General features: G+C 42.6%; 1 protein-coding gene across 2 annotated transcripts in view; it reads right to left on the reverse strand.

Moving 5' to 3' along the window:
* The window catches only part of FAM135B (family with sequence similarity 135 member B), a 129,196-nt gene that overhangs the window by 45,736 nt on the left and 71,420 nt on the right, over positions 1-12,040 (reverse strand). The window contains exons 4-7 of one of the 2 annotated variants that reach the window (XM_039323550.1): positions 11,206-11,345; positions 8,805-8,875; positions 6,884-7,057; positions 5,437-5,563 (exon numbers count right to left, since the gene is read on the reverse strand). In XM_039323550.1, coding sequence (XP_039179484.1) covers positions 5,437-5,563; positions 6,884-7,057; positions 8,805-8,875; positions 11,206-11,345 — 512 coding nt within the window. The remainder of the gene's footprint in view (positions 1-5,436; positions 5,564-6,883; positions 7,058-8,804; positions 8,876-11,205; positions 11,346-12,040) is intronic. The other variant, XM_039323551.1, reaches the window with a different exon arrangement.

Here is a 12,040-nt window from a genome sequence, read left to right on the forward strand (position 1 = left end):
GATGAGCCGTCAACTGATTTTTAGTGACCTGAAATTCTTATTTGACCATCTAGGGCTAATCTCATCCGTCTGTTCTAGGCATCCGGATGCACACAAACAAAGGGTATGAATTAAGTAAGAGAAGGATAGTGATGGTCCCATAACCCCAGGTAATGTTGGCCTCAATCCACTGACAGCTTGAAAGTTTCTTCAATTAATCTATGATGATTTAAGTGATAGGTTGCACAACAGCACTGAAAAAAATTAAGTCATGGTTGAATTGTATCAATATAGCGGTGGCTAGGAGGTAAGACTTTGATCTTCTCTCTTGCAAATCCCCATGCAATTGTAAAAATAAAGTGGTACTTTGGTACTCAGTGTTTTGAAACTCATTACATTTGTTACACAATGCATTTTGACATGAAAAGTTTGTCCCGGTACTCATTGTTTGTTTGATACTCAACACACCAGCTAGAATTTCTAGGCGTCAGCTGCTTTGTGACTCACTACATTATTCCTTAAAGGAAAAAAAAATGTTTGGTACTCATTGTTTTTGGTACTCATCGTGCCTCCCAGAACCAAAAAGATAACAACCAACAGGTACAACTGTTCAGTACATGGGAATTAAAATTGTGTAAAATATAAAAGAAGCTGATTTTAAGTCTGGTTAACCTCTCAACAACAAGCTATGGACTGTCTGATTGATACTTCTCAATACCCATTAGGATTTCAATTAACAAGCTTGGTTTTCCAATGTCACTATTACTTGGAGACATGGGAATTCACAAATGGGGGAGAGGCAAATGAGGAAATTTGCATTGTCACATCATAATAACATTAACCATAAGCCATTCTGTCTGCCATCTTGATTTTTTGACTACCACCTTGCAGAAACCCCTGAAAGCAGCGGAGACAGTAAATTCTCCTGTTCAATAGGATATCAAGATTGATAATGGAGGTTAAATCTTAGAATAGAATAGAGCTGGAAGGGACCTAGTCCAGCCCCTTGCTCAAGCAGGAGAACCTATACTGTCTCAGACAGGTGAATGTCTAGTCTCTTCTTAAAAATCTCCAGTGATGAGCACCCATGATTTCTGAAGGCAAGTCGTTCCACTGGTTGATTGTCCTCACCGTCAGGAAGTTTCTCCTTAATTCCAGGTTGCTTCTCTCTTTGATCAGTTTCCAACCATTGTTTCTTGTCCTGAACTTGTGGGTTGGTTTCAGAACATTTCATTATCAGGCTAGGTAATATCTTGAGTGGAATTTAGGGAATTTCAGTGTTGGAGTTCTTTTGCTTAGAAGGGCTTTATGTGGTCAGTAGGTCTTGTGATGCGAGGGTCATGTCAGGTGAGAGTCTTGTGATGGGTCAGCTGTGGATCATGTCAGATGAAGGTCTTGTGATAGGTCTTGTGATGGGGAGATCACACCAGGTGAGGGTCATTGGGTGGTGAAGTGCTGGTTGGGGAGGGTTGTGTGGGTTGGTTGAAAGTTGGCTCTGTCACTGGTTGGTGTGTGGTTTATTTGGATTCTGAGAGATTTGTAGACTGGTTGTAGGTCAATGTGTTTGTTGATGGAATTGCTTGTGGAGTGCAAAGCTTTGATGAACTCATGAGCGTGGCGGGGAGCAATGTGTCTGATGATTCTTATATTGCTCCAATCGCATTGGGGCTGTTCAGTGTCAGTGTTGGTACAGATTAGGGATTTGGGATTGTGGCGTTCGACTGCAAGGTGGCGTTCCTGGATTCTGGTTTTGAATTGATGTGACGTTTGTCCCGCGTAGAATTGGTTGTGATTGTTACAGTTGATTTTGTAAATTATATTGTTTCTTCCATCCTTCTGTATTGTGTCTCTAGTTCTGGATAATTCCTGGTACAGTGTGGCTGTGGGTTTTTGGGCTATTGTTATTCCTAGAAGTTGGAGAATTCTGGCTGTCATTCCCAACACTCTTGTTGTGTATGGTAGGATTAGTTTTTGCATGGTGGTTGGCTGTGTGGTATGTTCTGGTTTGGGTGCTGTGCAGTGGTGGGATTCAAATATGTGAACAATTGGTTCTTTGCATGGATGCTGCCTCCAGAAATCCATTCTGGGCCTGGGCAACAAAAAATTAGCTACCGATTCTGCCGAAGTGGTACGAACCAGTTGAATCCCACCACTGGTGGCTGTCGGAATATCAAAACTATTGGAAAATATTGGTATAGAATGTATATTTGGCTTACTTTCTTTACAACCCAATATAATTTCCCCAAAATATAATAACCCGTTTTGCCTTTCCCTCTCATGCTACAAATTATTTCTAGAGCATATGGAAAAGTGAAAGGAGGGAAGGGAATAGGGATCCATGGAATAAAAAGGATCTTGTATTATTTTTCTGCTTTCTAGCACTGATACCTCCAAACCCATCATTTTGCATTCCCCCCCCCTTCTAAAACAGAAATGGAAAGACGGATCTGAATCATCATCAGATTGAGGGAGAAGGAAAAGAGAGAAAAGTGATAATAAATATCATTTCAGGGACTTATCTGCCTTTGAGAATGAAGCTCATTATCTCAATTATCTCTGTAACCCACACCATTTCAGCTAGCTGAAAAGCAACACAGATTTCTGCCGAATCCATCTCCGTGCTGCAAAAGGAATTAAATAAATCAGGCCCAGGAGCTGGGAGATCAAAAGTGGCCTGTCATCATTACTTGTATGGCTGTCACTTTTCAAATAGAGCAGGACTGTCAAGGAAAGCCAGTCGTTGCAAGGAAAGGCAAATTCTTCTGATGAAAACACCTTGTTCTTTCTCGCTGGACTGTTTCAACTGACAAACTAAGTCTGCCATCTGTTCCATGTAGCATTTCCTTGCTATTAAACTTTGAGGAGTCAGCCAAAATTGCATATTTAGGATAGGAAAGGCATGGAGACACAGGAATAGCCAACAGCCCAGAAGACAGATGGATCTTGACAGTCTTGAACACTTGGCCCCATCTAAATGAAATTCAGTGTAGAGAAAAGTAAGGTTCTACGCTTAGGCAAGAAAACCCAACTGTACACATACAGACTAGGTTAATGCTGGTAACTGTGAATGGGATGTTGGAGTCCTAGTGGACAACCACTTAAATATGAGTGAACAATGTGCGGCACCAGCAAAAAAAACTCAAAAACAATGTAATCCTAGGCTGCATTAATAGAGAGAAAGAATCAAAATCACGTGAAGTACTAGCACCGCTTTACAAAGCCTTAGTAGGACCACACTTGCAATCCAGCATCCAGTTTTGGTCACCACAATGTAAAAAAAGATGTTGAGACTCTAGAAAGAGTACAGAGAAGAGCAACAAAGATGATTAGGGGACTGGAGGCTATAAGGAACGGTTTCTGGAATTGGCTATGACTAGTGTAATGAAGAGAAGGACGAGGGGGGACATGATAGCAAGGTTCCAGTATCTCAGGAGCTACCACAAAGAAGAGGCAGTCAAGCTATTCTCCAAAGGACCAAAAGGGAAAACAAGAAACAATGGATAGAAACAGAGCAAAGAGAGAAGCAGCTTAGAAACTAAGGACAAATTTCCTAAGGGTGAGAACAATCCATCAATAGAATAGCTTACCTTCAGAGGTTGTGGACACCCCATCACTGGAGGCTTTTAAGGACAGACTGCAGTGGACTAGATGACCTCCAAGGTCCATCCCAACTCTGTTATTCTATGATTGTGTCTTCTATGTCCATACAATTATTGTGTTATCACTCTTACTCGTTGGGAGTCAGGTGGAATATCAATTTAATAATTAATCACGATAGCCATGCAAGCATTTATTAGCCTTTCTTTGCTACACTGTTCTCCATGCATCCATTTACACAATACTGATAGCCCAACCTGATCCAAACAGATACAACAAAGTCCCAAAGGAACACCTTAAACACATCTATAAATAATGGAAATCAACTGTTAAAAACAACCTCTAGTATATCAATGTGCCTAACCTAAGGGCCAAACTTTTTTCCCATAAAATCTGAGCAAATATGTAAATATCTTGCTTCTCTTTGGCTCACTTTGCTAATAAAGTCTAATTCCAAACAATTTTTTTTTTTTTTTAGCATCCAAGGGGAAATTTGAAAAATATGTCAATTGATTTCTGGGCAGTGGAAAAAAAGATTAATTAAATCAGAACAAGGGTGACAGGTAGGCAGAATAAGTGGATGGTGGAATAAAATGCCATCAAGGGAACACAGTGGCGCAGAGGATTAATGACACTGGAACTGCCAGCCAAAAATGGTCTGCACTCCAACGGTTTGAGCCTGCCTCTTTGAGATGGAGTGAGCTCCTGTCGCTCGATCCCAAGCTCCTGCCCACTCAGCAATCATTTGAAACCATGCAATACTGCAAGTAGATAAATGGGTGGAAAATCGGTGGGAAAAATGTACGGTAGCTACATTAATGTGTGCAGAGACCAGAACCTGGATTTGGACCTGGCCTGGATGCGAGGCAACACAACATAAGGCAAGGAAAGGCAAGACCTGTGGAAGAGCCTAGAAAAGCCAGCAACACGAGTACCACACAGACACACAGACACACACACACACACACACACACACACACACACACACATATATATTTAGATTGCTAACAAAGAATAAAGGGAGAACTGGAATAGTTATTTCGAGTTTCTTAACTCTCTTCAGCCAGACATACCCTTCTGAGATTCGAACCTGGGCTGTGTGCATATATATATATATATATATATATGTCTTGAGTGTTTTTTTGATGCACCCTGTCGGCCCAAATATGGGAGGAAGAAAAACTCTTTGTTAGCAATCCAGAAATTTTTTTTAGCACACAAATAATGTTGCAGTAGTGACTGCTGCCTATGGATAGCCCTAGATTGGGCTGATACAGGAAAAATATTTCTTCCTCCCATATTTGGGCCAACAGGGTGCATCAAAAAACACTCAAGACATATCTCCTCCCCTGTCTCTTCCCTGCCTGATACAGCTGACAAAGTGAGAAAGAGCTTATGGCTAGGGGTCAACCCAGCTGCCTAATGTGCAAGCAGCCCAGGTTCGAATCTGAGAAGGGTATGGCTGGCTGATGAGAGCTAATTAGCTCGAAATAGCTATCCCAGTCCCTATATATATAAATTAGTAACACAGTTGTTAAGTGAATTTGGTTTCCCCATTGAATTTGTCAGAAGGTTGCAAAAGGGAAATCCAGGACCCCAGGGCATGCAACCATCATAAGTACATGCTAGTTGCCAAGCATCCAAATTTTGATCATGTGATCATGGTGATGCTGCAATGGTCGTAGGTTTCAAAAATGGTCGTGTCACTTTTTCAGTGCTATTGTAACTTCCCATAGTGGCTAAACCAATGGTTTTAAATTGAGGATTACTGTAATTTTAAGAAATGCAACAATTCATCGACAGCTTGGTGGCCATCTCATTTTGGAGTGTCGTCAACACCTCCACAGAACAGCTTTTTACCTCTGAAGTTGTCGGTCTGCAGTAGCCCGCTCCAAAGACCAGGTTTTCCAGTGACATCCCAGGTGGATCTGGTCCAGGGTCCAAGTTGCCTTTACCAAGCCAGGAAGATCTTCCTGGACGAGCAAAACTAAACAAAGACAGAAGATGTGGAAAACTCAGGAAGGTATATTTTTATAATCAAAATCTCGCTCGCTCGTGCCTTCCTTTCTGAACTGGGAAAAGTTGGATATTTTCATGTACCGGTACAGCTATTTAGGAAGAAGCAGAAACTGAGAAATATTCAGTAGAGGAGAGTATCTGTAGCTCAATCCTCGATTCAATTCCTTGCTCAAGGAATCACCAAGAAAAACCACAGCTAATCCAAACTGGCAAGGCAAGCTAGTGTGTACAAACAGGGAGCAACCCATACAGTTTTATTAGATTTATGTGCTGCCCATCTCATCTAGAGAGGATTAGATGATGGTTCAGAAAGTTAAAATAGCAGAATAACAGAGTTGGAAGGGACCTCAGAGGTCATCTAGTCCAACCCCCTGCTCAGGCAGGAAACCCTATAACATTTCAGACAAATGGCTATCCAGTCTCTTCTTAAAAACTTCCAGTGTTGGAGCATTCACCACTTCTGGAGGCAGGTTGTTCCACTGGTTAATTGTTCTAACTGTCAGGAAGTTTCTCCTTAGTTCTAGGTTGCTTCTCTCCTTGATTAGTTTCCATCCGTTGCTTCTTGTCCTGCCTTCAGGTGCTTTGGAGAATAGGTTGACATCCCCTCACACACAAACTTTGTGGCAGCCCCTTACATATGGGAACGCTGCTATCATGTCTCCCCCTATTATGTCTCCCCCAGTCTTCTCTTCATTAAACTAGACATACCCAATTTCAGCAGCCGTTCCTTATATGCTTTAGCCTCCAGTCCCCTGATCATCTTTGTTGCTCTTCTCTGCTCTCTTTCTAGAGTCTCAACATCTTTTTATTTTTATTTTGTGGAGACCAAAACTAGACGCCGTATTCCAAATAGGAGTTTATCAAGGCCTTATAAAGTGACATTAGCACTTCACGTGATTGTGATTCTATCCCTCTGTTCATGCAGCTTAGGACTGCGTGGGAGTGCCGAAGTGCAGAAGGCAAAAGTCATGTTCAGGGCTGGGCCAGTCCTTCAAAAGCGGTTTGTAGCTGCGCAAAGAGCTTCTCTTCAAATCATTAAAACAGCCGTGTCTTTTTCCAGGCTCGTCCACCTTCTTTGAAAGCAACTCCCAGTTCTTGCCATCATGGACTGACTGCAGGGCAAAACCACTTTGCTTTGCTTTGGATATTTAAATCCAAAGACGTGTCTGCTTTAAGGGTTTGAAGAGAGCTGATATATCGGCCCGCCTGGAAAAAAATGTGCGTAACTTCAAAAGGATTTGCAAAGCCCTTTTGCATTGTCTCTTCAGAAAGTAGGGGCTCACTGTACCTGAGAAGGGGCTGGTTTAAAGCCACCAGAGATGCATGCAGAGTAACCGTGACTGCCGACAGGTGGAAGTAGTCAAACATGACAGGGACATGGTGATGTAGGCCTTGCTTGGGATGGAAGTGGAGGCCCAACATGCGGCTGCTTATTACCGGGATGGTCAGGACATCTCTCAGCCTGGAAGGAGAGGATGGAAGAGTTGAGAAAAGCGAGACATTGGCTTACTCTGTGATGCTGTTGCCGCTGGGGCTGCTGCAGAGTTTCAGGCGTGAGCAGAATTTTGATCGTGGGCTGTTATTCTCTGAGCAGTGAGTCATACTTCTAAGGTAGCAACTCAACTCTCTACATGGTAATTAATGCAACATGGGTCAGTTTCTTGATGCTGCCCTGGAAATCCTCAAATGGTTTGCCTTCTACCGTTTGTGCAGTTATCTTTTCTTTTCCTTTCCATTTCCTTTTACACTTCTCCTTCTCTGCCTTTCTCTCCTTGTCCTTCTTCTTCTCCTTCTCCACCTTCCTCTCCTTATCCTCCCCCTTCCTCTTCTCATCCTTCTTCTCCTTTCCCTCTTCTTGTTCTCCTCCTCCTCCTCCTCCTCCTCCTCCTGCTCCTTCTCCCCTTCCTCTCCTTGTCCTCCTCTTTCCCCTTCTCCCCCTTCATCTTTTTGTCCTCCTCTTTCTCCTTGTCCCCTTCCTCTCCTTCTCCTCTTTCTCTCCTTGTCCTCCTTCTTCTCCTTCTTCTCCTTCTCCCCCTTCCTCTCCTTATCGTCCTCCTCCTTCTCCCCCTTCCTCTTCTCATCCTTCTTCTCCTTCTCCCTCTCCCTCTCTTTATCCTCCTGCTCCTCCTTCTCCACCTTCCCCTGCTTGTTCTCCTTCTCCTCCTCCTTCTCCTTTCCTTCTCCCCCTTCCTCTCCTTGTCCTCTTCTTTCCCCTTCTCCCCTTCCTCTCCTTCTCCTCCTTCTCCCCTTTCTCTCCTTCTCCTCCTATTTCTTTTTCTCCCTCTTCCTCTCCTTCTCCTCCTTCTTCTCCTTCTCTCCTTCCTCTTCTTATCCTCCTCCTCCTTCTCCCCCTTCCTCTCCTTGTCCTCTTCTTTCCCCTTCTCCCCTTCCTCTCCTTCTCCTCCTTCTCCCCTTTCTCTCCTTCTCCTCCTATTTCTTCTTCTCCCTCTTCCTCTCCTTGTCCTCCTTCTTCTCCTCTTTCTCCCCTTCCTCTTCTTGTCCTCCTCCTCCCCTTTCTCTCCTTATCCTCCTCCTCCTTCTCTCCCTTCCTCTCCTTGTCCTCTTTCTTCTCCTTCTTCTTGTCCATCTTCCTCATCCTCCCCTTTTTTCTCCTCGTCTTTCTCCTTCTCCACTTTCCCCTGCTTGTTCTCCTTCTCCTCCTTTTTCTTCTTTTCCTTCTCCCCTTTTCTCTTCTTGTCCTCCTTTCTCCTTCTCTCCCCTCCTCTCCTTGTCCTCCTTCTTCTCCTTCTCCCCCTTTCTCTCCTTCTCCTCCTCCACCTTCCCCTGCTTGTTCTCCTTCTCCTCCTCCTCCTTCTTCCCCCTTCTCCTCTGTCTTTTCCTTCTCCTCCAACAGTGCCATTTTACTAGAAACTGTCAACATACACTAGATTATGATCCTAAATTGCTCTTGTTAAGAGGAAAGTAAACAATAAAAACTGGCAATATTTATGTAGTCATACTTTGTATTGAATCATCAGGATGCTGATGGAGCAGAGGGGATTATCTACAGGATTGTTCCTCTATGTTCTTTTCAGGATTCTTTCCTCTGTGTCCAATAACTATCTCGTGCATACCTAATGCTCCATGCATTTCTTTAAGCAGACTGTGGTTCAGGAAAACATATTTCCTAATTTTAAAATACCTTCAGATTCTTTGCTCTCTTGCTTGCAAGAGACTAGCAATTCATCATAAAAAGGCAAACTACTCACTGTTGTTCACTGTCTGTAAAAAGCAGGTCCAGATTGAGCTGAAAGTCAGCTTCACATAATGCTTCTTCCACCTGAGAACAAGTTTAGAAAACAAAATAAAACCTATTAGTAAAAGCTGACATCTGAATCTATGGGAAGAAGAGAAAGGAGAAGAGTGGGGAGGGAGGAAATAAAAAGGAAGAGCGAGGGAATGAACAGAAGATGAATGCAATGCAATCTACAAGAGAGATAATGATAGATGGTAGGTAGGTAGGTAGGTAGGTAGGTAGGTAGGTAGGTAGGGAGGGAGAGAGGGAGGGGGATGGATAGATAGATAGATAGATAGATAGATAGATAGATAGATAGATAGATGGATGGGTTAGGTCAGGAAGTTCCATACTCCCCTGCTGTTATTGTGAATTTGAATGTTGTTTCCTAAAAGAAGAATTTTGCATTTGTCTCTTGTGAAATTTTATTCTGTCACGTTCACCCCTTTTTCTAAAGTCCCAAAATTATTTTGAATTTTTATTTCTGTATTCCAAGGTGCTAGCTATCTCGCTCAATGTAGCTAATGTAGCTTGTTAGCTGCAGTTCCTATTTGTTGAAATCAATGGCACTGCAGTCATTATTCCATAATAACTATGATGGGATTCTAAGTACAGTTCACACAACCTTTTGGACCTACATGAATGTCCTTCAAGTTTAGATTCACAGAGTTGTTCACTTCTCTCCTTTAGTCTTTTCTCTCTCCTTGTCTTACTACTGGCCTGTCTACCTGCCAGGAAGCAGGGGGAAAAATTCCTTTGTGAAAGCGACACTGACTGAGTGATACAAGGACAGTTTAAGTGGTTTCAAATGCACTCCAAACCAATGTGACAAGACATGTATAACAAATCTGTGGAGGATTTAGTGCTCCCATACTGATTGTGGGAAGTCAGCCCCTCAGAGAAAGAAATATTATAAGGGCAGGAAAATATATTTTTTCAAAGGATCTTAAAGAGGCAGAAAAAGCATTCCCAGTTTTCTTAATAGCCCCAGGTCTCCCTCCCCCAAGTAGAAACCAGCTCTGTAGAAATGCAGATGTAAACTATCCAGGAAGGTTGGAAGCCCCCAGCTAGAAGATTAAGAAGACAAAGACACCTAAAATCTACATACCCCACCCAAAGTCTAAAACAGGACATAATAGGATTAACCCACAGATGCCAAAGGGCACACCCAGACACAAGTCAAAATACATGACACAAGAAATACAAAGCCTCAAACAGGAACAGGAAGCAACTCCAAACAAAAGGCTCCAGAGGATATAAAAACCCACTTCCTACATGTGCTCAGCCCTTTTTTTCTTTTTCTGCCAAAGCCATTTTTCTGTCTGGCTCTCCTCTTCAATAAACTGCAACCTTCTTCCTAAAGCAGTCGCCATGCTTATTCCCAGCTTGGACTGAACCACAATGAAGACTTTTCTTTCAACATGATGATGTTACCTAGTTGGGTAATGAAATGTTTGCAAGCAAACAAACAATTTCAGAGAGTTCCAGGGACCCCACAGTTCAACCTTCAGTTACTGTCAGGCACAAACAACTACAAACACCCATGAACACTCTCAAGCAGAAACTTTATTGTTATTCACTTGTGTTACTAGAATCTCTCCAGTCTGGCTACATTCTCTTGGGAACAGTTGGATAAGGCCTCAGAGATTCTGGGGGAGGTCAGATTTGTACCACTTTCTGCAGTGCAAGGACTCTTCAGCTCACCCCGTTCTTAACACCTCCCTCCAGTCTAGTTGGATATTCCTTTACAGAATCAGAGTAGCAGAGTTGGAAGGGACCTTGGAAGTCATCTAGTCCAACCCCCTGCTCAAGCTGGAGACCCTTATGGAATCATAGAGTAGCAAAGTTGGAAGGGACCTTGGAGGTTTTCTAGTCCAACCCCAAAGGGGAGTTGTTTCAGGCCCCAATTGTGATCATAAGTCTATGTCCTCAGGGAAATCCCCTTACTCTCAGTGGCTGCTTCCCTGCCACTGGTGGTGCCTCCCCACCGCTGTATATGCCACCAATCTACAGATGGTCTCTTCTATTGGAAAAACAATTTTTTAATACAGTGGTAGCTTTTTACTCAACTGCTTTGAAACTCATCAAATTTGGTACTCGGTGCATTTTGACGAGAAAATATTGTCCCCGTACTCATTGTTTGTTCGGTACTCAATGCACAAGCTAGAACTTGTTGGTGTTAGCTTCCTTGTGACTCACTACATTATTCTTGTAGCAAAAAATTGCATGGAACTCATCGTTTTTGCTACTCATTGTGCCTCCCAGAATCAATTAACAGTGAGGTGTCACTGTACCTATAACCATGAATGCATTTTCATTCATGCTCATATACGTGTGAGGGGGAGTCTTCTGTAAGAGAATCAAAACCATCTCACCCTCTCACCATCCAGGAGGAGATGCACAGAGAAGTTCATAGATTCGTTGAGGAGAATCTCTTCATTCCGGTACAAGATCTGAAAGACTTGGCTGAAAACCGTGTTGTCCTGGATGCTGGCTGAATGCAGAATCATCTCACCTTGAGCCATTATCATATATAAGAAAAGCATTAGTTAGCCAGATAAATATAATGGGATCCATTCATTTTGCATTCCATGAGCCCAGGGTTAATTTCAGCCTGTTCTTTATTTCCATCTTCCTCATCCCACCGCTTATTTTTGGCCTCTAATCCAGGGGTCTCTAAACTTGATAACTTGGAGACTTGTGGACTTCAACTCCCAGAATTCCCCAGCCAGCATGGCTGACTGAGGAATTCTGGGAGTTGAAGTCTACAGAATTGGAGACCCCTTACAAGTTTAAGTCTACAAGTGTGGAGACCCCCTCCTCTAACCTGTAAGGGGCAACCATTTAAGACCTTCAAATCAAAGTTGAAATGTTGACATGAGCAATGTGTTTTCCTACCAATTTCAGGCAAGAAATAGTAAACTGGATGAGCCTGCTTGCCCTTCACTAAAATAAATCCTCAATCCCACCCAAAATTTATGAAAGAAATATATTCTCACTTCACCCCATGCCCAAACATATTAAGAGGATGGTTTTAAAATCTGTAGAGTGTCTTTATTTATTTATTTATGGTACTATTACTTAGTATTTAAATTATTATGTTTTTTTATTATTATTATGTCCATTGTTTTACCATATTATTTCTCTGAAACCCAAAAGGTGTTTTTTCAAGAGGCAACTGGACTTTCTTTGTTTTTCCTTGAAGACATT

The sequence above is a fragment of the Crotalus tigris genome, unplaced genomic scaffold (assembly GCF_016545835.1).
Source record: "Crotalus tigris isolate CLP2741 ecotype Arizona unplaced genomic scaffold, ASM1654583v1 scf7180000024277.1505481, whole genome shotgun sequence".
Taxonomy (NCBI): domain Eukaryota; kingdom Metazoa; phylum Chordata; class Lepidosauria; order Squamata; family Viperidae; genus Crotalus; species Crotalus tigris.